The 27,366-nt window shown below is 38.2% G+C and overlaps 1 protein-coding gene across 2 annotated transcripts in view; it reads right to left on the bottom strand.

Moving 5' to 3' along the window:
- Positions 1–27,366, bottom strand: part of TOP2B (DNA topoisomerase II beta) — a 68,403-nt gene that overhangs the window by 5,963 nt on the left and 35,074 nt on the right. The window contains exons 12-33 of one of the 2 annotated variants that reach the window (XM_061997202.1): positions 24,905–25,062; positions 24,113–24,238; positions 23,553–23,663; positions 23,356–23,461; positions 23,120–23,229; positions 19,365–19,457; positions 19,157–19,271; positions 16,622–16,743; positions 15,654–15,802; positions 14,357–14,588; positions 12,798–12,932; positions 12,184–12,384; positions 8,678–8,873; positions 8,427–8,518; positions 7,113–7,268; positions 6,695–6,778; positions 5,464–5,661; positions 4,979–5,123; positions 3,193–3,351; positions 2,011–2,218; positions 1,439–1,521; positions 1,042–1,149 (exon numbers count right to left, since the gene is read on the bottom strand). In XM_061997202.1, coding sequence (XP_061853186.1) covers positions 1,042–1,149; positions 1,439–1,521; positions 2,011–2,218; positions 3,193–3,351; positions 4,979–5,123; positions 5,464–5,661; positions 6,695–6,778; positions 7,113–7,268; positions 8,427–8,518; positions 8,678–8,873; positions 12,184–12,384; positions 12,798–12,932; positions 14,357–14,588; positions 15,654–15,802; positions 16,622–16,743; positions 19,157–19,271; positions 19,365–19,457; positions 23,120–23,229; positions 23,356–23,461; positions 23,553–23,663; positions 24,113–24,238; positions 24,905–25,062 — 3,087 coding nt within the window. The remainder of the gene's footprint in view (positions 1–1,041; positions 1,150–1,438; positions 1,522–2,010; positions 2,219–3,192; positions 3,352–4,978; positions 5,124–5,463; positions 5,662–6,694; positions 6,779–7,112; positions 7,269–8,426; positions 8,519–8,677; positions 8,874–12,183; positions 12,385–12,797; positions 12,933–14,356; positions 14,589–15,653; positions 15,803–16,621; positions 16,744–19,156; positions 19,272–19,364; positions 19,458–23,119; positions 23,230–23,355; positions 23,462–23,552; positions 23,664–24,112; positions 24,239–24,904; positions 25,063–27,366) is intronic. The other variant, XM_061997203.1, reaches the window with a different exon arrangement.

Below are 27,366 nucleotides of genomic sequence, written 5' to 3'. Positions count from 1 at the left end.
AGAGCCTTTCCTCCTCCATTTCAAGAAGAATAATTGTGCCAAGTGGAACTTACTGTGATAGCCTACTGTGCTGGTTTTGTCTGAGGTACAGTAAATTTTCTTCCCAATAGCTAGTTTAGGATTATGTTTGGGATTTGTGCTGGACACAGCACTGATAATACAGAGATAATTTCATTATTGCTGAGCAGTGTTTACACAGTAAAGGCCTTTTCTGCCTCTCACCTCATCCCACCAGCGCGTGGGCTTGAGGGGCACGAGGAGACACAGCCAGGACAGCTGGCCCCAACTGACCAAAGGGATATCCTACACCGTATGAGGTCACGCTTAGCAGCTAAGGCTGAGGGAAGAAGGAGGAAGAAGGAGATATTTGTAGTGATAGTGTTTGTCTTCCAAGTAACCATTGGATGGAGCCTGTCTGTCCTGGGGATGGCTGAACACCTGCCTGCCCATGGGAAGTGGGGAATGAATTCCTTATTTAGCTTTAGTTGTGTGCATGGCATTGCTTTCCCTATTAAACTGTCTTTATCTCAACCCACAAGTATTCCCACTTCTACTCTTCCGATTCTCTCCTCCATCCCACTGGGGAGGAGTGTGTGAGTGACTGTGTGGGGTTTAGTTGCTGGCTGGGATTAAACAACTACATACATAAATGTTTCTTGGGGTTTCCCCCTTTGCACTTGCTCTCCATCCTTTCAAAGTGAACAAGTTCAACCCATTATAGACAACTATCTTCAAACCCAATGTCATTTTGTTTCACTTATTCCCTGAGAGTATAAACTTCCCATTAGTTAAACTAATCAAAGGCAGGACACCAGCTCCATATGTGGGAAGTATTTAATTCTGACACTACAGTAGCCTTTGGAAAGAAATAAGTTACTATCATAGAGGAGCTGGAACTTCACACCCTATGCTGAATTTCACCAAGTTAAAAATAAACAAATGCAGTTCCTGCTGTGAAGATATGAAAAGGCAATGCAAAGGTGAAGCAAATGAGTTTTACATAAATAAATGGACTGTCTTACAGGACAATCCCATACGTACCCTTTTTAGCAGCTGCTGTCTTACTTGGAATTTTCTCCATTTGCTTTGAGGCAAAAGATGAGAAAACAGGAGCAGAATCCTCTTCATCGCTGTCCAATTTTGTTGCATCTACAGTCACAGAGTATGTATAGAATAAGATTCATTCACTGCACATTTTAAATCATCAATATTAATTACAGTCAAAATTAATCTCAAAAAAGTGCCTCTGAAGCTACAGCCAGCCTAAGGATACAAGCTTTGTTCCTCTAAGGATCAGAACGTACTTCCCCTTTACCCTTTACAATCTGGATGTGGACTCTTCTATAACTACTGTGTGAAGTTGGTGTATAGCACAAAATCCCTAATACATTCCGTAACAGTTGGTGTAAGATTAAACAATCAGTGAAAACAAGCTCACCATCATCTGTCTTCTGAGAATAAGATGGAAAAGAGAAGATGTTCCCAAAATCTTGATTTTTCTTGTCTTGAGACATTTTTCTGCTTCCAAACAGCAAAGGAAAATGATATGAGTTGCATTAACTACATACTGAAGGAAGCAGACATTATAATATCCATATGAGACTAAATTCCTGTTCTAGCACTACAAGGCATTTCTAGCATTTTTGTGTATGCTTGCATCAGTCAAATTAGCATTCAGTCATGAACTTCAGGCATTTAAAATCAACAGAATTACATCTTTTTCAATAGTTCTGTATACCAGACTGGCACAAAGCAGAGAACAGAGGATCTTACACAAAGCAGTTTAGCAGATGGTATTACTGGCAAGTGTACCATAATGTGGGAAGTCATGTCAACCTCTGCATAGGTCAATTGCATGGCTGAGATAATACTTTAATTCCTCCTCAAAAATGTGTACGTTTTATATTACATGGTACATGTAGAGTAATAAGAGGCTGATGTTTCTCAGTTTTGTTCAGAGACTTCTGCATTCAAAAACAAATAGTAAAGAAATCCTGCTAGAGTACTTACTCTGGAGATGGCTTTGATTTGGCTGGAGAGAAGTCATATTCGTCTTTTTCTAAACTGTCTGAGGGAACAAACTCATCCTCTCTGTCATTTGTAACTGGAGAGGCTTTTACTTTGAGTTCATCCAGATCATTATTATTGTTGGCATCATCATCATCATCAGCATCATCTTCCTCTTCTGAGAAGTCAAAAGTGTACTTGGGTCTCTCAGCTGAAAAAATAAATTAAAAAATGTCACATACACATATTTGAAGATGGTTGTTAATGCTAATAGATAAAGTGGAAGTCACTAAACAATCCCTGCCTCGGTGTATACAAGACAAAAGACTGAGGGAAAAGAAAGTTGTTTGAACATGGAAGAACGAAGGTCAGGCATTGGAACGGACTGCCCAGGGAGGTGCTGGAGTCACGGTCACTGGCGGTGTTTAAAGAGATGGGTGGATGTTGCACTTAGGGAAATGGTCTAATGGTTGACAAGGCTGGGACAAATAATCCTATGGTTCTATAATTTGAACTGCTACCAAACATCTAATGCCACCTGGGGCTTGTTCATGTACCTTCAGCTAACGGCATTATGAAGACATCACTGCCAATGTACTTTGAAGGAATGAGAATCTTTCACTTACAATTGAATTTTTCTTGAATCCATCCTTTTTGAACATTTTTCCTAATCAAGTGCTTGAAAAAAAATCAACTATTTTCCAGAAAAATTCCGTGTGTTCTGTTTAAACCATCAACTAGTTATATATTTTCCCAAACTTTCAGTCTCTGATATGTTTGCTTTTCATGGATTATTTAGATTCTTTTTCGTAACTTTCCCTTAGCCATTTGGGCTTTTGGGCCTTATTTGACAGTGTAATCAATTGAGTAATTTTTTTTTTGTTGTTTGTAATAGTATTATCTTGTCTATTTCTTGTATAATTCACTTGTTTTGGGAGTAATTAATATGCTTGTGTTTAGAAAAAGGGAAAAGATTTCTGGACCAAGTTACAATATCTTTCATATCAATTCTTACATCCCTGGTCCTGATGTGAAAAGCTTTTTCACTAACAGTAAAGTGAAGAAAATGTTATGCAAGCAATCTGTAGGAGACAAAGTCCTGAGGGAACGCTGTGACCAAAGGAAAATGCAAATTTGTACTTGAAACTTTCAGTCACAATGGGCAATTCACAAAAGCTTGGGTACCTGCAGCTCTCCTAAGAAGAGAGTCTCGTGGAATAATCACAGGCTCGTTCTCTTCTAAATCACTTTCAGACTTGGATTCATCATCTGACCACGGGTTTCGTTTCTTCACTTTTTTCACACCGGATTTTGTAGACGATGGTGTTCTCCTTACCCTAGTACCTGCCACAAGTTAAAGCGTTTACTACAGTCAGAGTAAAAAATCTTTTCATATTTTCCAATTGTTTCTGATGCATACATTATCTTAAAATGTTCTCCTTGAAACACTGTAAATGTTCTCCTTCCTGAAGAAACATTTAACGAGATGAAATGATTTCACACAGACCCTGACCTGCTGCTGCCAAACACATTTGGTTTATGACTGAAAAAAGCGTCTAATGTGACGTTTTAGCTCCTCTACAGTAGAACTTTAATTTTTTTAAGGTTGCTGGGGTTTTCCAGGAAAAGAACAAGCAGTTTTCCATTATTCAGGGAACAAGATCAGAAACAGTTATTGGAAAAATCCATTTAACATGGGAAGCAGAAGATACCCCATTAGTGGGTAACAACGCGATTAGTTGCAGGGCTAACTCTGGTCAATCCAGGCCAGTTGGTGCTGACTCAACACCAGCAAGGGCAGATTTGAGCTGTGTGTAGGCAACTCTGTCATAACTGTACTCAGTTAATCTAGTCAGGTTGGATAATTTCCTGAATAATTAAACACAGATTTTATCTCTCAAGTATTTGCATAACCACTTTTTATTCCTAATTTTAAAACTCAAACATTCCTTTCTATTTCTGCCCCTACCATTACTAGCTATTTCTCAAACAACAATAATAAATTCCTACGAACAGAGGAAGCAGACATTGGTTAATCTGCCAAGCCATAACATGCAAAACTTATAAAGAGTCAGAATGACTTCATATGTCAATAGGAAAATATATTTATTTAATCAACTTTGACAATCTGTGCTATAACTCAGACTGAAGGTGGGCGCCATGTCCTTCAATGAGAGCATACAAACTAGAAACTTCAGTTTGCATAGAATTAGTCTGACTATAAAATAAAAAATAACCACTCAAAAAATTACAATTCAAAAATTCAAAGATTTAGACCTCCTCAAAAATATAATGCTAAAAATCTAAGATTCTCCACCCTTAGTAAACCAGCTTACAGAATAGAAATCTTAGTATGCTTTCCAGTGTTTCCTACTTTTTTTTTTTAGGGAAGAAAATCAGATTAAATAGTTGATTATTATTTCCCTTCTTGTTATGTTTAAGAATAATCCTCAATTATTATATGTAACTAAGGTTAACTATGAATGTGTAAAGATCATGTAAAGGCATGGACCTGTTAGGGCAAGTTCAGAGGAGGGCCACAAAAATGGTCAGAGGAAGATGCGCTGAGAAAGTTGGGGTTACTTACTCTGGAGAAGAGAGGCTCTGGGGAGACCTTAGAACAGCCTCCAGTACTCAAAGGGGCATACAAGAAAGTTGGAGAGGGACTTTTTACAAGGGCATGTCATAATAGGAAAAGGGGTAATGGCTCCAAACTTAAAGAAGGTAGAGATTTAGATTAGATAGTAGGCAGAAGTTCTTCACTGTGAATGTAGTGAGACAATGGAACAAGTTGCATAGACAAGCTGTGGATGCCCCAGTGTTTGAGTGGAAGTGTTTGAGGCCAGGTTGGATGGGGCTTTGAGCAACCTGGTCTAGTGGAAGGTGTCCCTGCCCATGGCAGGGGAGTCGGAACTGGATGGTCTTTAAGGTCTCTTCCAACTCAAACCATTCTATGAGTCTATGATCTTACCAGGCTCCTTCTTCTCTCTCTTAGGTTTAGCAGTTTTAGCTGCTGGAGCTGATGTATTCAGCGAGTCATCTCCACCACCTTCAGCTGGCACTCCACCAAATTCTTCATCAAATTCCATTTTTATTGCTAGAGAATCAGTTTCACCCTAAAAATATAAAAAAGTTGGGCAAAATAAAATAAATTTCACCTTTATATTTCACGACAAACCTGGGATAGCTGTGTAGATAATAATAAATTAGACTAGTATATTGACATTTATTGAACGCTCTTGGAAAGGAGAAATCTCAGTCAAAACACCTGAACAAGAAGTAGTCACTGGAGGCTTACGAAATAGATCCAGTATTAACTTCTTCCTGCATTAGGTCAGCAAAACAATATAAACACAGCACTAATGAGGTCTAGTAGTTTGGATTTATGCTACCAAAGGAGAAAAACATAGCGGTTAAATAATAAATAATCTAACTATAGCAACAGCTTTGATTTACCTTTTTCTTTTTCAACAATTTCCTACTGGCATCAGCTTTCATGGCAGATGTAATCTGTGGAACTATTCTTCTGCCAAATGGTGATGGCATGGTCTCTTCCAACTGAAGTTTCTTCATCTTGGGTTTACCAACTTTGCCTTTTATTGGTTTGCCAACCATGCCAGCCAAAACATCTTCTCTTTCCTGTGCTTCTACTTTCTAACAAACAAGGTGTGGCAGAGTGGGGAGAAAGATTTTTTTTTTTTTAATAAGGACAAAGTGGAACATGGTGATTATTTAAGATTCATCTCTTCTTAACATGGAGTATAAGATGTCCCTTAATTCTCATGTGAATTTTAACACTGTCCAGTAATAGAAAGCCAACCACTTAATCTTCATAAATTCTTCATTACCCTCTACATTTAAAAGCTACACTTTTATTCAAGATTAAATAAATAAGAACTTTTGGACATTGATAAATGAAACCATTATTTTATCAAGTTTCTATTTCTCTTGTATGTGTCTGGGTACTGATGTAACTTTTCAGTATTTCAGCATTTAATTTAAGCAGCTAGTTTCCAGAGCCATTCTTAAGGCACATTCTCCTGTCCTTAAAACAGCTTTCTTCACAGTATGAACACGTCACTGAAATACAGGCATCCAAAGAGAACACCTCCAATTGCAGCTGTACCATGAACACATGGAGAAATAAAACAAATGTCTTATTTGTTGTGTCACTTTAAAAGATACAGGCAACATTGAAAGCTGAGACTCAGCAAGTTATCCACCAACAGGACTTCACCTTTTTCCAGAGCTGCTGATGAGGCCAAGCAGGAGCCCCTCATATAGTACTTACAGTCTACATGCTTTGTTCCTACAGGTACAACTTTGCATTTGATGATACCTATTGCCTCACAACCATTTAGATCATGTAGCACTACTATAATTATTATTATTAGCAGTTACTACTCCCAGTTTAATTTTTCTTTTATCACCACTGACCTGGAAAAAACATTAGATTATATAGATGCAAGAGACTATCCCTGAAGAACACAGCTAGGAACACAAATACCCAATACTGATTTTCCATATTTCACCATATTTGGAGGTCTATTTGATTCTAATCCAAAACGAGGGTGTTTTGGTGTTTGTGGATTTTTGCTTAAATATCAATACTTTGAATCAATTAAATTTTTTAATTAAATTAATTAAAATTTAATATTTTTAGAAATATATATAAAATAAAACTTACTTCAAGCTCTTCAACAAAGGCTGCTAAATCTTCTTTCCAGAGATCTGAAGAAGATTTCCTTTTAAGGTCATTTAAATCTCTCTCCTAGAACATGGAAGTGGTATGTAGAATGTAAGTTACCGAGTTACAACTGAAGTAAATACTATTGAAACTGAACATAGAATCATAGAATGGTAGAGGTTGGAGGGGACCTTTAGAGATCATCTAGTCCAACCCCCCCGCAGAAGCAGGTTCACCTAGATCAGGTCGCATAGGAACATGTTCAGGCGGGTCTTGAAGACCTCCAAGGAAGGAGACTCCACAACCCCTCTGGGAAGTCTGTTCCACTGCTCCGTCACCCTCACGGTGAAACATTCAAAATTAGACATATTAGTAATTACTACATGATTCCAGAACAAGCTTTCCATGGTGCACCAACCTTTGAATCTCTCTGCTTAATTAACTCTTCTACTTTCTCTTTCGTGAGTGACCACAGAGACATGTTTAAGATATAATTAAAGTCAGGGCCAGAAGTTGAGCCAGAAGCAGAGGAAGCATCATCGTTAGGGTTCTGTGAGTCCTCCTCTTCTGCTGCCTAAAGTGAAATATTTACAATTACAAGTATTAATAATGTTAGTTCTCTGCATGAACTGCTCCAACGCACCATCACAGAGTAGTAAGGTGCACCCTCAGAAATTCAATAATATTAACCTTTTTTTGGACCTTTCCAAAATTTCATGTTCTTGTGACTTTCTATAACTGGATTATTTAATCATTTCCCTTAAAATACCAAATCCAAACTTGATGTTAGCCATATGCCTTGTATGCTGCTGGCTACAGATACTGGTACCATCCTACCTATCTCATAGGGTTGAGACTGTGTCCTTGGGACACTCACATAGATCTGCTTCTTTAGAAATGGGACAGTCTTTGGGACAAAAAAAATGCTACCAAAGCCCTGAATGGAAAAACTGTGGTTTGGAAGTGGATCAAATCATATCTCATAATAAAAGTTTTGTTATAAAATACAACATACTGCATGGAGTTAAAATACAGAAGTGGGAAAAAAACGCACAAATCAAATGAGAAATGGAAACAAATAGCAAAAGCAGTGGCAATGGCACGGAAAATGGGTGGCTGACAGAAATTTGAAGTTGCTTTTCAAAGTAATTTTGTCTTCTCGTAGTAAAACATGAAATTAAACTTGTCACATATCTCTTTTGAAAGAATAAAAAAACCTCATGGATTTTAAAAACACATAAATAAATATAGGTCAAGGTCAAATTTACAGAAGTTGAAATGCCATAGCTCTATAACAGTCACATTTCATTACAGGAAACTGGTTATATATGAATAATTACATTTTGCAATCACAAGACAAGTAAGTAATAAGGGGAAAATTAGTTATATATGTGGGGTAACTGATATAGCATTTTACAGATCAGCCAGTCAGAAATCAAGCTGCTAATTTTTAGGTGGGTATATAATGAAATTCAGTGTTCTGCATTCTCATTCTTGAATTATCCGTTTTCTTCTAAGAATTATCCAAATACAATACCAATATGTGACAACACTTCTGCACAAGTTTAATGCATTTTTAAAAACGGAAGCCAATAAGTAGGAACAAAAAATATTCTTAATCTGGTATGCGTTACAAATGATGTCAGACTACTAGAAAACAAACATGTGAATAAATTAATATAATTTATATAATTAGCAGCATCAAATATATCCAGAGATTTCAAATTACTACCTTCTCCTGTGCTTCTTTCCAGGCTTTTACTGGATCAGATTCATAACCTCTCTGGACCAACATCTGAATCAAATCCCTTTTTGATCTGTTCTCTACAAGACACATACACACACAAGAAGGGGGAAAAATAAAAGGAAAAGAAAAAAAAAAATCAGTGTCACAAAAATAAATGTCTTACATGCAAGGATGTTCCACTATATTTAAATAATCTCTAGATTTTCTCCTACTATTACCAATTTACATTTACTCACCTATGGTAATTTTTCCTTGTATCTTCTCTAGAACAAAACGAGCTTGATTGTTAAGCTTAGTAGATTCTGCTCCCAACATTCCCACAAGCCATTCCTTGCGTAAGCTATAGTAATGTAATCTCAAATCAAAGAACTCCTTCAAAATGTCTTGCACGGTTTCATACTTCTTTAGACATCCCATATGATCAAATAGCACCTATAAAATACATAACATACTGCTTGAGTGAGATTGCATTACTTCAGACTTCATTAACCTTTGTGTATGAGTTTATTTCTACTGCACATGAGTTTATTTCTACTGCACATATACATGCACCATCAAAAAGCAGTATTTGAACATTGTGAACTCAAACCTTACTACAGAACACAACGCATAGCTGGACAGATTTTTATCCACAAGTAGATTTAAGATTAGATTAATGGTAACGCATTCAGTTAGGAAGAGCTCTACAGAGAAATATGCCTGAATTCAGTGGCATGACTGATTTATCTAAATACTGAAGTCCAAGTTAAATAGCACCTAACGATTCCCAACTACTTAACACAACAGTTGAAAAGCATCTTTAACGATCCTTCATTTCAGCTGTGAAATCTGCCACTTTTCAGCTGTGAGAAATGTCATCTTTCAAGTTCAAGCACAAAGTCAGAAATCATTTTTACATTATAGGTGGAATCAATCCTGTCTGACTTCTGACATCTCCAGTTTAGATATTTATAGGTGAACGAGTCACCCTAGGCACCTTCCTCTGTAGTCAACTGAAAAAAAATAAGCCTCTCTAGGACAATTCATCAATCTAAAGTACCTGCTTGGGAGCTGGGTGAACAATGACTACTAGCTCACATAACTTAAAGATGCTTATAATAGAGTAGATTAATTCATTTCATACACTGAAAGCAGCCTTTACTATTTATTTCAGTAAGTAGAAAACAAGATTAATCTGCAAAACATTTTGTAATCTGTTAAAACATTAATTTGAAGACAGATTCTCACAGTAGTTCACATGGTTGTTTAAGCCTGTGTATCACCTTGATATGGTAGATTTGCTTTTCAAGCACAATTTACAAAATGCCTTTTTGCCAGGCTTTTTTGGTCTTCCAATTCTCTGACCATTAATTTATTTTTAACCTATTTTCATTTTTATTTTTAACCTATTTTTATATTTTAACCTATTTTTATTTTTAACCTATTTTTTAACCTAATTTTTATTTTTAACCTATTTGATTTATAGAATGATAGCAACAGTAATGTTATTTCTGCTTTGTGACAATATCTGAAAGTAATATCTGACATTAGAAAAAGAACATTTTTTTCCTTTAACCTGGCTGCCTCCGGAGTCTGGAGCTCCTGAGGACAGTCTCCAGCAGTATAGACAGAGGCAAAGAAGGCATTCAGTAACTCTGCCTTCTCTGTATCCTCTATCACCAGGGCACCTGCCTCATTCAACAGTGGGCCTACGTTGCCTCTAGTGTTGTCCATGGTATATTTCAAGAAGCCCTTCTTCTTGTCCTTGACCTCCCTTGCAAGACTCAACACCAATGAGGCTTTAGCTCTCCTAGTTGCCTCCCTACATCCTCTGATGACAGTCTTATATTCATCCCAAGTGGCCATCCCATCCTTTCACGATCTACAGCCTCCCTTTTTCCACTTGAGTTTGCCTAACAGTTCTCTGTTTAACCATGCAGGTCTCTTGGCTCTCTTGATTGATTTCTTATCTGCTGGGATGCTCTGATCCTGAGCCTAGAAAAAGTGATCCTGAATACAGACCACCTATCTTGGGCTCCTTTACATTCTAGTACCCTGTCCCATGGGATGTCCTCAGCAATTGCTTGAAAAGGCCAAAGTTGTCCCTGCTAAAGTCCCGGGTTATGATCCTGCTTGGTATTCTGGTCCTACCACATAAGATACTGAACTCCACCATCTCGTGGTTGCTGCAGCCAAGGCTGCCCTCAATCTCCACCACTTCAACCAGATCCTGCTTGTTTGTGAGGACAAGATCCATTAGTGCCTCTCTCCTCATTGGTACATCCACCATTTGCATCAAGAAGTTATCACGGACGCACTGAAGGAACCTCCTGGACTGTAAGTGACTAGCCATGTAGGTGTTCCAGCGAATAAGAACCAGGGCCCGTGATTTTGATGCTGCTCCCAGCTGCCTGTAGGTGGCCTCATCAACTTCCCCATCCTGAGCAGGTGGGCTCTAATAGACACCCACAACAGTGTCAGACATGCTCATCTGCCCCTTAATTCTAACCCACAAACTATCAACTTGTCCCTCATCCTCACATGGACAGAATTCAGTACATTCCAGTTGCTGTCTCACATAAAGAGCAACTTCATCACCTTGCCCTATTGGCCTGTCCTTCCTAAAAAGGACACAGCCATCCACATTCCAGTCATGTGAGCTGTCCCACCACGTCTCTGCAATAGCCACCACATCGTAGCCCCTTGCCCATACACAGACTTGCAACTCCTCTTGTTTATTCCCCATGCTACGTGCATTGGTATTCAGGCATTTCAAGAAGGAAGCTGATCATGTAGGATTCACCCTCAGCACTGGCTTGTCACCCTTAGGCTCAACTCTAGTGGGCCTGGTTTTATCCTCTTTCCCTTTCAAAATTAGTTTAAAGCCTTCTCTATGGCCCCCATTAACTCCTCTGCAAGGATCCTTCTCCCCCTTTTAGACAGATGAGCTCCATCCATCACCAGATCTGGCATCGTGAAAATTTCACCATGGTCAAAAAACCCAAAGTTGTGTTGGTGGCACTAGTCTCAGACACCTGTTAATCAGGTGAGTTTTCCTTATTTATTCAGTATTCCTCCCTGCCATGGAGGAGGAGAACACTACTTGATCTCCTGAGCACAGTGCTCTCTCAAACAACCTCAAGTCCTTTTTAATAGCTTTCAAACTCCTTTCCATAAACTCATCAGTACCAACAGCAGGTAGTAGTCAGTTGGCCGCACCAGCCCAGGGAGGTTCCTGGCAATGTCTCTAACCCAGGCCCCAGGGAGGCAGCAGATCTCTCTATGGGATGGGTCCAGTCGACATATGGGGACTTCAGTTCCCTTCAGAAGGGAATCACCTACTACTATAACTCTTCTTTTTGAGGCAGTCTCAAGGCATGACAGTGACTGCCTTACCCTGGGTGACTCCTCAAGTGGCTCTACATATTCCATTGCCTAGCCCTCAACTTCCAAAGCCCCATACCTGTTACACAATAGAAACTGGGGAGGTATGGAAGGTTGGGAAGGGATCCACCTGCCTCCCCGAGAAAGGACCTGTATCCATTCCACTCCATCTCTTAAGTCCCTTCTGTTAATCTGGCTAGAAGATGGTGGGGGATCCTGTACTTTCTGTGAAGGCTCGACTTGTTGCTTACACCTAGAGACTGTAGATTCTCAGTCCACCAATCTATCTCTCTCTCGCATTCCCTGACACGCTACAAAAACATTTGAATTTACAGCAAGCAACAGTAAGGATTCTGAAAGCCAAACATGAAAGAGTTACCATAGAATTACAAGTAAGACTTGTTTGAAGCTTAAAGACTTTGTGCAATCCAGCAGCTTCTGCCTGGGCAAGTTTTTCTTCTGTCATCTTCACAACAAATTTCACAGTTGTATCAGTGTGGTATTCCTTATAGTCAGAAATTAATGCTGGAGTTTTTTCAGTCCCATTCAACATAGGTTCTAGAACCTGTTCTTTGTACACCTATTAAAAATAGGGCAGGAAAAAACAGAAACACTTCTTAAAATCCTTAATTCCTTAAACCAACTGAACAACATAAGATTTCAAAGGTTTCTGCATTGTATCTGATACCAGTTATAATTTACAGAACCAATATCACTCACAAAATGCAGGCCAAAGCAAGGCATCTAACAAGGACAGGAAAGTCTACTCAAAAGGGGATTAAGTATTAATTCATCAGGAGGCACAAATACTTTGTAGTATGGATACCAGACAGCACAAGTAGAAAACCACCTTCTCCAAAGGCACACAAAAAAATGAAACAATGTTCTCTTCATGTATGTATAAGGATCAGAAACTATATTAAAAGTTTACCCAGATACAGGATTAAATAATTGGTTTGGGGGTTTATGTACATACATTGCACTGTTACTTACCTGAGTCCATGTCCTTACAGGAAGTTCTGTAATTTCTACTGTGTTCCTGTCCACCACAAATATTTCACCACTGACTACATACTGGTTTTGACCAAGTTCCTGAATGGTTCCTTTGAAGTTTTTGTAGTTTGGGAGCTGAAATTGCAAAAACCAGCAAAGTGATAACAATCTTTATAATAAAGCATCAGGAAAATATTTATTTCTCATACACCGTACAACTATCACTTTATATTGCACTAGTCTAACAATCAGCCTCTCGTGCCTGCAAATATAGAACCATAGAATGGTAGGGGTTGGAAGGAACCTTCAAGTTATAGGAAAACTTCTACAGAAAAAACAGAATACACACATGCAAGTGACAGATGCAAGTGTCTTAACACCCACAGAACAGAAAAATGTTTAAGGTGATGCAGTTGAACCCAGTGAGGTGGTGGAGTGTTTGTAGGTTTGGCCTTTTCTTGTTTAGAAAAGAAAACCAAAACTGCGAGCACAGATAAGGCATGACAGAAAACAGATTATCACCCTAGTCTCACAATAACTTTATAGAAGTGGTGCTACCTACCCTAACCATTTTTTCATTCTTGTGCTGTTTGGCAAAGATAGTGGAACCCATCCAGTTTAAAAAGTAACTAACAGGGTGGGGAATTTTTTTAACTGAATTGATTCCCTTATCTAGCTTACCATGCCACAAACACATACCAGCAAACAGAAAGGGGCTAGATGGAGGCCAAACTGCCTCTTTCAACCACAGTGAAGCTCCAATTGACTGTAAGACTATACAGAAGGCCTAGGAGTCCTAAAGGAAGGGCAATGGATTGCATTATTTATTTATTTTATTCTATGAATTGATCCCAAGAATCTGCAAAAGGAAATTCCTTACGTAGTGAAAATTGATACTGCACACACAGTGAACAGTGATCTACGTAGAGAAGATGCTTCTGCTTCTGTAACTTGGTAAACACAGCAAAGTAGCAATACTCATCAGCTGTAAAGTAATTGTTACATTATCTGTATTTCATCTGTTGTTACAGGTATTCTGGGTTCACCCAGGAATTCCTCCTGTTCATTTTTTTTTCAAGTAAACACCACTTCCAAGACTTCTTATAGAATTTTAAATAAAGGAACAGAAGCTAGTTGCAGTGCAGAGCTGCTCTTTTTCTGTGGTTACAGATATGTAAAAGAGAGTATGATTCAGAAAACACAGAAGAAGTACTAAGTTTGGCTGAAGCTAGGTAGTAGCATCTTTAAAAGGGAGTGGTACAACTTTTACTCTACTGCCATGTCACAACTACCCTGTAAGACTTGCAACTGTGAAGGCTTACAGTCAGCACACTGAAGAAAGACTCTGAAAAATACAAATTGCCATGTTTTCGCTTCAAGTTGAACTTCTTCTACCTCATCCCAAGAGTCAAGTAAAGCTCCTACACAAAATTACTGGGACAATCCAACTCAGATGTTCCAATAGTCAAGTTTTTTAGAATGACATTAATTCATTTTGTATGTACAAATCAGCTTGTTTAGCAAACAAACAAGACACTAGTATATAGTATTATTTTTACCATTGGGTGAGGATCTAAGCCATCCAGCATTCGTCTGACATTGTTCACAATCTCTCTGGTATCGTAGTTTGGAAGTTTGCAAGCCCATCCGGTACCAATTCCTTCAGCTCCATTTACCAAAACCATGGGAATGATTGGAATATACCATTCAGGCTCTACACGTTGGTTGTCATCATAAAGGAATTTAAGCAAGTTGTCATCCACTGATGGAAAAAGCAGCCTTGCTAAAGGGCTTTAAAAAAGAGAAAGAAGAAAACTGTTTAACAGAAGTCCAGTAAGTAATGAACATAATGCTTTAACAGTCTGTAGGTCCAAATATCATCTATTTTCAGATTTCTCTTTTAATCTTCCATTCTCTTTGCCGTTCTGAAGCTGAAAATAGAATGCACATCCGCCTGAGAAAAGTGAGTTCTTCCCAATGGAAGAGTGTGCTCCTAACAGATGATGTTTGTTTCCTTTACAATAACAGGTATTCAGAATACACTAGTAATTGACAACCTTTAACATCTAAAATATTGCTCTTTGAAGCATTCAGAATGTAAAACTCTGTTGCTCAATTTAGGCCTAGCAGTCTCTGAAGATACTCCAGAGATTTTACTGGTAACTCATCTAGAACATTGTCCTGGGTAAATACAGTTTCTAGCACCTCATGCAAAAAGGAAAATGTATAAAACTAGGTTGCTACAGAAAAAACACACATGAGAAAGGGAATTAAACCTGTTACATATGTATAAAGCTTACAGTTTGAGAAAAAAAAGGAAACTACAAGGAATTTTATGCAAAATACCACACTGAATTTAGGAAATAAAACAAGCAACATAACTTACAAAATACTCTAATTTATATCAAGGAACACATTCTAAGAGTATGCACACCAAATTGAATTTCAAAGTATTAGCTGTGAAAAATCAGCATCGTTACATTAGGTCTTCATTATTAATTATGCACATGTAATTTAGCTTGCTGTAAAGAAACTCATCTCAAAGGAAAAGAATCCATCTCAATTTTCAAGTCTGTGCTGAGCTGCAAGTTTTATCACCAGGTAGCAATACACTTTCTAATGTGAAACTGAATAGATTTCCCAGTGAACAGGGAAACTGAAAGCTATTTCTACAAGAAATCACCATTTAAGGTCTGAGTGATCTTCATTTTCAGTCTTATGATTGAAAGTTTAATTCCTTAAATGCTACAAGTCCCACAGCACTTCTATGGATGGAAAACCATGCAAAAAAATCCACATGCAGTTTCCTAACAAGGCTTCTTAAAAGCATGTCTTTAGCTTTACATTTCAGTTTACCTTAACATGGTGAAAATATAACGAGGGCTGGCAGCATCTTTTCCACCATGAAGCCTGGTACCAAACTGACCAATAGGTTGGAGCAGATTAACGTTGTTACTTCCAACAAAGTTCTGAGCCAAGTTGACAATAGTCATCATTAACGCTTGCTGCAAGAAAATATATGTGTCAGAAACAAGTGTCAGAAGAGACAGAATTTCCTAGTCGGTCAATAAAATGTATTTTTAATAACTCAAAATTGGGTGGCATCTGCATCCAATTTCAAAAAAAAGCAGTCTCCCTGAGAAAGGAATGTTGTAAGTCTACTATAGGAGCTGCTGGCAAAAGATAGTGCCTCCTCTTCCACAGCCACATTGCCTCCCTGATTTGAGTGTCTTTATATTCTATCTTTATGAAAACTCCTGGGGGGGCCCTCTACTTTTTTTTAAAAGCACTTCTGCAGAGGAATGAAAAGGGCACTTACTACTGCACAAACTACTACTCATTGCTTTTAAAGGGAGAGAATAAGGGATGGAGAGAGACTGTTAATATGGCAACTCTTGCTAATAATTTAGATAAATATAGACAAAACAGGAGACAGAAATAATCTTTGTTCTAACCCCGTATGAGGTTTTCAAAGAACAGCTTCTTACCTTAAAAGCCTATTTCTTGTTTAAGACAGAAATTGTCCTAGTACATAGTTCCTATATTCCTATCATTTGGGTATTTGTAAGCTAAATCTAGATAATGAGTTATTAATTATTTTATGACAACTCACAAATTATTTGGGATACCACCACAGACAAAGACTTGGGAAGAAACAGAAATAGGCTGGTCTTCTTAAGCTACATTAGTTGCTCAATTTTCTTGAAAAGTAGATCTGTCACTAGTAGACTCATAGTAAGTTTTCAATTTCAATACAGTAAACATTTACCTAATATTTTACACAGGCTAAAAATCATTACAGCTTTACCATCTTTCATACTCACCTCCCCATGGTGATAAGCTGACATTTCAGCAACAGAACCAGCCAGCTGAGCAACCTTTACTTCACGTTTATCATTTCTCTTAAAGCAAGTGAATAAAACTTTGCGTTGTCCTGGTTTTAAACCTATTAAGAAGAATATCCCATTTTCAACAATTAGACAAGCGTATGTTTTAAGGTAATAAACTTATTTTGCCTCATTATCATTTATAATTTCTCAAAAAAGTCTAACTATTAAATGAAAACAAATGTAATATTGAAAAGATACAAATTAATATCTCAGTTATTTTAGAATGAGAAGAAAGACATTTTTCCAAATTGAAGAAGGTGAGAGAAGTGGAAACGTAACTCTTTCAGCCAGCCATCACCATGCAGTATCCTGCATTCTAATAAACAGCAACTTTATCCTAAACGTACAGCTTCCACAAGGCAAGAGTAGTTTCTTTCCAGACTACTTGAAAAAAATCTTTTTCCTAATAATAACACCACGAATTCAGCAGTGACAACTGTAACTGTACCTCACGCATATTTTAATGCACTCTGAAATTTTGCTTTTTGTGTGAAATTCTCAAATGCTCACTTATGTTTAAAACCAAGATATATTATTTGTCTCACTTTTAGATCTTTTAAAGCTTTATGAAAGAAGTAAGTTTCTTTGATCTTATAATTTATTTTCCTTGTTTAGGCACACTCTAAATTGCCTGGAAGGGATTGCCTTATTTTTTCTGTATGTTATCTAGAACTGATAACCAGTTCTAGATCATGCTTACTGATCTCTTTGGTGTTTTAATTAATTCACATACATTTCTGAAATGCACTAAAATATCACCACACGTTACTATTATTATCTGGGGTCAAATGTAAGAGAAAAAAATGAAAAAAAAAACCCCAAACACTGATTCCAGTCTCCATTTAAATATGTAACATCCAATTTTCTTTACAATGGGTCTGCATCTATTGAATGTAACAGACTATTTCCTTTACACAAGAGAATCATCAAGAAATGGTGGTAACTACTAACTGAAGAGATGGTTAAATTGTTCTTCCTCTTCATTTTTCTGAGATTTGCCACTGCAGGATGATACTGAAGAACAAAACTCATTGATAGAGTACTACTACCTGAACACATAATAATGCCCAGAATGGAGAATTACAGCCAAAGCTGGCAGAAACACTGATAGCAATTATATAGAGAATATTTTAAATGTGGTATGTATATACTATGTATGTACAGTGTTATACATATGTGTAACACTGACGGTAATTATGTAGTGTTATATATACATTACATATGCAACTATATAGATAAATATGTTCCCTTCTCATTTTCTTATACTTCTGTAGACACAATCTTGAGCAACTTCAACTCACACCAACAGTTATCTACTGCAAGTTCGTTCTTTATTTTAAGCTTCAGCAAAATGATTCTGCTGTTCCTTAGAAAGCTGTCAGGTAAAGTATGTTACAAGGAACAATGACCTCTTGAATCATGCAGCTCTACAGTGAATCTTCCTCCAGAGCAGTAAACTATGAAACGCTTGCCTAGAGACTACCAGTTAATCCAAGCAACCAAACATGAGAAGAAGAAAGTCTGGAGAAGATGAAACCGTGACATGCTTTGACTCCCTAGAGGTGTAACTGCATACCTAACCCAGACTCATTCTGCAGTACAACTGGAGATTCATCCTACTCCACACCCTTGCTGGGCAACCTGTTCCAGTGCTCCCTATCCTCACAGTAAAATAGTTTTTTGGAACTTTTTGTGTTCCAGCTTCATCCCATTATCCTTTGTCCCGTTGCTAGGTACAATAGAATAAAGGGATGTCCAATCTCCTGACACCCACCATTTATATACCTGTAAATATTAATAAGATCCTCATTTTTTTAAAAGGAGAAAATGCAGATGTTGGATAAAAATGTACTTGTAAGTAGACATAAATGCTTTTGGTGGGTTTTTTTCCCCTACGAAACCTCAAGGCCTTTTTTCTACTATATCTTAGTAAGCATATGCATACTGACAACAATATAGGCAGAAATTCCTGCTTATGCTGTCTGCAGTCAGTTTCACAAACAAAGCTTTGTTGTAGTAAGCTGCTTTTTCTTATGTTCCTGCTATGGCAAGGGGAGAGTTAGCAAACCCGATGTACAGAACTCTAGCAAGATTACAGGCAACATCAGTAACAATGGTGCCTGTGGTATGAGACTGAAGGGAGAAAACATTTGCATCTTCATCTGCACTCAGATGCCGACCTGAATGTTAATTATGACAAGCACTTAAAAGTCTTGTTTTCCCTGATAGGTTGATTAGAAACAAAGCACTTGTGTGGCCTAGGGAATAGGTCTGTTTAAGCAACAGCGTAAACTTTCTCACAGAAGAAACGTGGCAATTCCTTAGTATATGAATGACAACAAAACAAACAAACAAGAAATCTTCTTATATTCTCTACTTGAATGCATTGATTTCCAATACAAATCATAGGCTTAAAATCCAACAATAAAGAGGAATGTTTCAACAAATCGTAACGAATTATCAGCTTACCATCAACAAGGGAAGGAATAGATCTCTCGTTGTCGGAATTTGAGAAAAGGATCAACTCCTTATTAATGAAGTCATTGTAAGTCAAATGTTTTGTTGCTGTACCATACAAAAATTGCTGAAAAAAACCCATACATTATTAATTCAATACAAAAATGACATTACATTTAAATCTCATCCACCACATTTACTGCTGCTAGTCAGGACTCACCTCGGGCAGGCCATGTAGCCGACGCTGTCTCCTGTCCTCCATGAAGTTTGTTAGCCATTCTTTTCGGTCATCAATCTTCTTCTTACTGAATGCCTGAAAAGATTCCAGGTACTCCAAGTTATCAGCATATATATGTCTGTGTAAATGTATGTAACTTTAGTGCAGTACACTTCAAACTCTGATCAAATATTCAGTAATACTTATTTGGACCAGTTGATCTGTGCAGCTCATACTTATGTTTAAAAAGCAGCACAAGCACATCATCTTTCAGGCACTAATGCACAAGGTTTTTCAAAGTGACAGATCTCACTCATCATAAAGTAAATTCATATTACTTTCCCAAAATGGGTACACATTTAGACAACACTTCCCATTCTTACTCCTCTCCTCTCATCAGAGTTTTTCTTTCATACACAAGTTTGAAGGTGTTGGGATCTTTCCCCAAGTAATTTTAAAGCTGGGTTCATCATTTAGACTGAACTATAACCAGCTGTCATCACGAAAATAAACTGAAGGTATTAGAAAAAATACCTCACTCTTGTCCTCTGTGTGCCCCATTTGCTCTGTCGGCCACAGAATGCCAATAATTTGTAGCTGTTCCTGAGTGGCTGACCCTAGTACTTTAATTGACAACTCAACAAAATTGACACTTGATGAAGAGACTAAGCCAGAATTTAGGCCAGTTGACTGTGGGCCTCAGTCTTCATGGTGACAAGGCGTCAGTTTAAAGCAACTGCTTACCACCATGAAAAAGACAAAGGAATGTTCTGAAAGACTTTGTCCTGTTACAGAGACAGAGTTGCCCTCCAGTCAGTTTCTTCTCTAGAAAAGAAAAATATCTAGAGACCGATTATGGGGTTTAAATAGAATTTCAATTACTTTGGAAAAATTTTGAGTTTTTGGACTCTCTGTTGACAGATTCAGTACTAGTCAGTAGCTGTTCCTGGTGTAAGAGAGATGACTGGCTTCATCCCAAATTGGAATTTTAGCATTTTAGACCAGTATGAAGATCAACTGTAACAGGTTATATGGCCTCAGATATCAGGCTGTACATGGAGGTCTATTTGTAGAAATAGAGCTCAGAATTTTAATCAAAAAGTTCAAGCTCTCTCCACCAATTGGTTTAATGCATATGCAGATATATAGAGTTCTTTTCTATCTAAACGAACACACTTCTCAGGGATGGAGAACCACATAAAAGGATTATATTTAAGTGCATCTGGAGCAGAAGCTAAATGACACAAATAACTTCTAACATATCAGACTGGTTTTCTTCAACAGAACAGATACATACTATACCTTTCTATTAAATAACATATACCATTTTACTAACTCCACGATAAATTGAAGAAGTTTTCTCTAAAGATCGGTATTTTTCCCTTTTTTTTTTTTTCCTCTTCTAGTTTCCTGTACACAATTATGTAAAAGATTTCAAATCCAAATATGTGGAACACATACATGAACATACCTATCATAGAATCACAGAATGGTAGGGGTTGGAAAGGGACCGTAAAGATCACCCAGTCCAACCCCATTGCTCAAGCAGGTCCACCTAGATCAGGTCACACAGGAATGTGTCCAGGTGGGTTTTGAAAACCTCCAGAGAAAGAGACTCCACACCCTCCCTTGGCAGCCTGTGCCATGGCTCCCTCACTCTCACAGAAGTTTTTCCTTAAGTGGAACATTTTGTGTTCCAGCTTTTGTCCATTACCCCTTGTCCTGTGACTGCACACTACAGAAAAAAGCACCATGTCATCCTCTTGACAAACACATTTCAAATACCTGTAAGGATTCATGAGGTTCCCCCTCAGTCTCCTCTTTTCTGGACTAAACAGCCCCAGTTCCCACAGCCTTTCTTTATAAGGAAGATGTTACAGTCCCTTGATCATCTTGGTAGCCCTGCGCTGGACTCTCACCAGCACTTCCCTGTCCCTCTTGAGCTGGGGAGCCCAGAACTAGACATAGGACTCCAGATGAGATCTCATCAGGGCAGACTAGAAGGGGAGAAGAACCACCCTTGACCTGATGGCCACACTCTTTTTGACGCATCCCAGGATGCCATTGGCCGCCTTGGCCACGAGGGGACATTGCTGGCTCATGTTTTAGTTTGTTATTAGCCAGGACTTCCAGGTCTCTCCACAGAGCTGCTCTCCAGCATGTCAATTCCCAGCCTGTATTGGTGCATGGGGTTGTTCCTCCCCAGATGCAGGACTCTGCACTTGTCCTTGTTGAACCTCATGAGGTTCCTCTCTGCCCAACTCTCAAGCTGGTCAAGATCCCGCTGAATGGCAGCACAGCCTTTGGGGAATCAGCCAGTCCTCCCAGTTTGGTGTCATCAGGGAACCTGCTGAGGGTACACTCTGTCCCCTCGTTCAGGTCATTGATGAAGATGTTGAATAAGATCTGGCCCTGGAATCAACCCCTGTGGAACTCCACTGGCCACAGGCCTACAACTTGATTCTGTGCCATTGATCACCAGCCTCTGGGTTCTGTCATTCAGCCAGCTCTTGATCCACCTGACTGTCCACTCACTCAATCCATACTGTCCAAGCTTTCTGATGAGGATGTTATGGGAGACAGTGTCAAAAGCCTTGCTGAAGTCAATGTAGATGACATCCGCTGCTGTCCCCTCACCTAGCCAGCCAGTTATGCCCTCATAGAACGTTATCAGATTGGTCAATCAGGATCACCCCTTGAGGAATCCATGCTGAGTCCTCCTGATAACCATCTTTTCCTTCTTGTGTTTAGAGATGGCATCCAGGATGAGTTGTTCCATCACCTTTCCAAGGATGGAGGTGAGGCTGACTGGCCTGTAGTTTCCTGGTCTTCATTCTTGCCTTTTTTGAAGACTGGAGTGACACTAGCCTTTCTCCAGTCCTCAGGCACCTCACCAGTCCTTCATGATCATTCAAAAATAGTGAAGAATGGCTTAGCAATAATATCAGCCAGCTCTCTCAGTACTCGTGTGTGCATTCTATCAGGTCCCATAGATTTACAAGTGTCCAGCTTGCCCAGCAGATCTCTAACCTCATCCTCATCCACCAAGGGAAAGTCTTCCATTCTCCAGACTATTCAATTATCCTCCAGGCACTCAACTTCCCAAGAGCTGGCTTTGGCAGAGAAGATTGAAGCAAAGAAGGCATTCAGTAGTTCTGCCTTCTCTGCATCTTCTGTTACTAGGGCATCCTCCTTGTTTAGCAGTGGCCTCACATTCTCTCTAATCTTCCTTTTGCTGCTGATGTATTTGTAAAAGCCTTTGTTACACTGATGTATCTTCAATAAAAAATAATATTTATCTGATCTTATTTTCTCAGAAATGGAATTGACATCCCTAACTAGATGCAAACCGTTGTTTGTTTGGCCTTTGTTGCCTTACTCATAATACTCTCTGTGTGTTCTGTCTTTTAAAACAAGCCTGAATGCAACATTTCTTGATATCCACACCACACAAAATCAATCAAAGCTACTAAGCAGAAGGTAGAATTGATTTTGGAGTGTGGATAAAGGTCATATTCCAAAATTTAAAATCTTTTCCAAAAGCTTCTTTCACTTCCAAAGGCATTTTTTTCCAATTACTCCAAAAAAGTCCCTGTTAAGACTTCCTCATATGCAACATTCAGTAATCAATGAAAACCAGACATATCATAATCATAGAATGGAAGGAGTCTGAAGGGACCTCTAAAGATAATCTAGTCCAATCCCCCTGGTAAAACAGTTCCGTCTAGATCAGATGAAGCACTTTCATAACTACTTACCAGTGTGATGGCAGCATCATCTTCAGGACCCGCATATCGAAATAAGATTCGATGTCTTTCCATGTCAGCAAAATACTCTTTTGCTTCTTTAGCAGTGCTGGTACCCAAACCTGTACAATAAGAAGTAATAGTTACTACATATTCAAAATACAAGGTTTTTCTGGTTTACTTCTTTTATTTTACTGAGAATATTATAAAATCATTACAGAGGAGACTATCATTCTTTTTAAACAAACCTTTGTAGTATTTTATCTTCCATGCTTTATGATTCTCCATATGTTTCTTCCACTCATCAAATTCAGGAATACTATAGAATGAAAGTTCTTGCTTATTTTTGCTTGCCTTTAAAAAAGATAAAACAAAACAAAACCTTAATCAATTTTTCTGTTGCACTGTTAAGTATCACAGAAGATCTCATTAATAGAATCCATACCTTTACAATAGGAGTAATGAATTCCTCAAGAAAACCATGTTTCAACAGTGATGGCCAATTGTGATGAATAAAGTTGATCAACAAGCCTTTTATGTGAGATCCATCCTGATCCTAAATCAGAACATGAAAACATGAGGCAATCTTATGTCACATCCCAAAACCACCAAAGAAACAACTCACTGGCTTAGATACAGCAAAACAAAGTCTGTTGACAGAAAACGTAGAAAGGAACAGTTAGTTTTAATTTGGATTCCAAATTGGACCTGGGTATAAAATAGCCACCTGTGAATGGCACCATCCCAGAGCCAATGACAAGCTCTTCCAAGCCAACTGCACAATTGCAGCTCATAAGTCTTCTCTGAGTTTCGAGTAACTAAAACAATGAAGAAACCGCATACATTAGAGACTCCCTCTGAACCCATCTATACTGTCCAGACGTCTCTGAATACCTCCATAACACAGAGGCAACTTATAATGCACAAAAATGTAGCCTACCATATTGTAAGCAAAACATATTTTAAGAAGCTCTGTATATTCCAGCCTATGAATTCCAGACTAACCTGATCAGTCATGATCATAATTTTCCCATATCTTAAACTTTTCAGAGATTCTGGATCTTCATAGCTTTTCTTGTATTGTAGTCCAACTATTTTGATGATGTTATTGATTTCTGCATTTTCCATAATCTGTATAAAAAAAGTTATCTTTGCAGTCAGTGTAAAAAGCAGAAATACAGAAATATCTCAATCTTATTTTTTTAAGTGGGCTTTATAGTTACTTTTTCAATGTATCGCTGCCTCAACTTCAAAATTCTTTTATCCCAAACCCCCTTTCAACCTTCAGACTTGTAAATATTTCTTCTGTACATGCAGATTCTCAAGACTGCACCACTCCTTCTCTCTTTTACAGGCACAGCCCTTTGGGTCCAGAAGACGGAGAGAAAAGTGCATATTACAGAGTCATTTCCCAAAGCTGCCTTCTCTTACCATTTCTACGGGTATCTGCAACACAACTCTTACTACAGATGAAGTATGGAGGGCAGCATTAGTAACGTGACAGGGTAATACTGCTGGCTGCTGCTGCCTCACACTGGCAGTCGATGAAATTACAGGGCAACGGAGAGAATACAGAATTTTAGGGGTTTTAAGTATTCTTGTGAAACATTAATATGAGCCATAGAAGAATTTCCTTGCATAGTACTATATGACTACACTTAATACTTCCAAGCTTATCCCAAGCTTTAAAGTAGCTGGTACTCTATGAAATCCCAGCCACAAGATTTAACCATAAAAATAAAAAATAAACAAGAGACATCCGTTTGTCAGCTAAGAAGAGATGACAAGACTACTTACCTGTTTATGAGAAGCTTCTCGAACGTTGAGAATTTTACCCCTGAGTGGGAACACTCCATATCTGTCTCTACCAATAACACCTAGGCCAGAGACAGCTAAAGATTTGGCAGAGTCTCCCTCTGTTAATATTAATGTGCAGTCCAAGGAATGTTTGCCACCTGTAGTTCAGGAAGAAGTAGAAGCAAGGCAAAAAAACCAGAAAGAATAACTTTTCAACTCAAATTACAGAAATGCAATTGCATCATCACAAATACTCTTCCGACTCTACACCAGGTAATTTGAATTGGCTGAAATTCTATTTTTAGGAATGGCCCTCCATACCACCAAAACTACACAAGAATGAGTGCCCTTGCCCTTAGAAATACACTATGAACAAGGAGCCAAACAGACAAAATGGGATGCCATGATGGCACATCTTATGTAACGGTCCCCACAAGTCAGATTGCTTCCATACCTTTACCACTTCATTTTACTAGTGGCAAACTTCTTACACACATACATTATGCATTTCTGAGTTACATATAACAGCTATTTCCCATTCTGAATTTCACCTTTTGTCACAGAGTATTTACTATATTACATTTTTGGGGGTTTCTTTTCTTATGGTCCATTGGCTGAAGCCAGGCAACAATAAGGAAAACTTGACAGAAAAGCTCAAAAGATCAGAACATTTGCACTAACATACATTCACAGAAATTCTTGAAGAAACAAATCTTTCTTAGTTGTGTAATTTTGACTGTACAAGGCACACTGCATTTCAGTGCCTGTGGATCCAGTGTGCTCAAAACTGGTATGAAGTGCATATTCTGTTTATTGCAACTGCAAAAGTTGAATAGACATTCTAAATAATGAGAAAGTTTTAAAAAGGAACCACTTTCTTCCAAGGGTGCAAATGCTTATGAAGTAGTTTTGCTATTTTAATCAAGGTCAAGTGACAGGAAAGACTGCAAAAAACTTCAAGATGCTTGAGTCTCACCTACTATTAATAAGATATCTTTAATGCCAATATATCCAAAACTAAATGCTTTGATTTGCCTTTTTCTGGTAGGTAAAAACAACTCCACACTTCCTACTACACAGAACTTACATTCAACATGCTTGGTCTTCTGAATCAGACAGATGGCTTAATATAATCTAAATTAGGCAGCTATTCACACTGTATCAAAAGGTGTCAATAGCTACCATGCAATCAGTAAGGTGTCATGCAAATACCAAGAAAAATAATTAGTCTGCTGGTTTAGAATATACAAGAGTTGATTTTATTTTCTAAATGAATTGCAGAAAACACATCTGAATGTCATTCAGGTGCACTTTCTTCTGGAATGAATCCGACCATTGCAATTAATTTCACAGAAATGCAATGTGCCTGGGATTTCCCTGAACACAGTTCTAAACTCAAAAAGAGAACTACATGAACTGAAAGGTCCAAAGAATGCCCTTATGCTTCACCAGATTTAGCAATCTAGCTACTCCTTTAGAACCAGGAGCAGGAATATAGGATTGTTTGGTTTTCCTTTCATGTCTACCTCCTCTTCTCTACACAAGCCACAGAACTACATATACGTCATCAAGATCTCAAGAAAGCAAGAATGATTGGGTATAAGGCTGAGTATCTCAGTGAGGTGGAGAGAGTAGAGGGGAGAATCCTGCAGCAAGTACCTCATTGTACAAATAAACGGTTCCTATTTCTAAGTATTAGCCAATATTGATTCAAACAGTCAGTGGTATCCAGTATCCAAGAAACCGGTGGATGATGGACCTCAGGTACAAATTCATTCTCAAAGTAAAACCTAAAAACTACAGGAAGAATTAAAGTCAGAGATGTCTGTGGCCAGACACTATTGTCTCCCAGCTCCACTGGACTACTTCAGTTAAAAAACTACTGGTATCTGCTATTAGAAAGCAATGTCAACCCCGTTCCCTCACCTGACCTATGGTGATTATAAAAGTGTAATTCCTGGGATCCTTAGAAATACTTGTCCTGAAACAAAACTACATCAAATAAGACTACTATATTTTGCTGCCAGGTTACAGATGATTTATGTGACATGTATGAATATTCTGAAGCAATCTCCCTGAAATTGCATCTTCATCCATCAGTTAAACCTTTCTCCAGCTTAGGGGGAGGTCTGACATTCTTTTGAAAAGCCTATAATTCTGCAACTCTTCACAATATGCTTTGTCATATGCACATTCATAGCAAGCATTTGTAGAGCAAAGATTAATTTTTTTTACCTAGATGAAATGATCATCACCTCCCACACACAGAAAGAGTATGTATAGTCCATAATTCACCTGACCCCAAGATTCCCAAATCCTGTCTATTAAGATCACAAATTCAGCACAATAGATTGATAGTTGTACATTTCTTCTTCTGTGCACTCATGAAAGAATTTCCATGCCATCAGGATTTCACTTTCCCCTTATGTTAAGAAACATCAAGGTTTCAGTCACATGCAGTC

Source organism: Colius striatus, chromosome 5 (genome assembly GCF_028858725.1).
Source record: "Colius striatus isolate bColStr4 chromosome 5, bColStr4.1.hap1, whole genome shotgun sequence".
NCBI lineage: Eukaryota > Metazoa > Chordata > Aves > Coliiformes > Coliidae > Colius > Colius striatus.
This window is presented reverse-complemented; position numbering and strand designations above follow the sequence as displayed.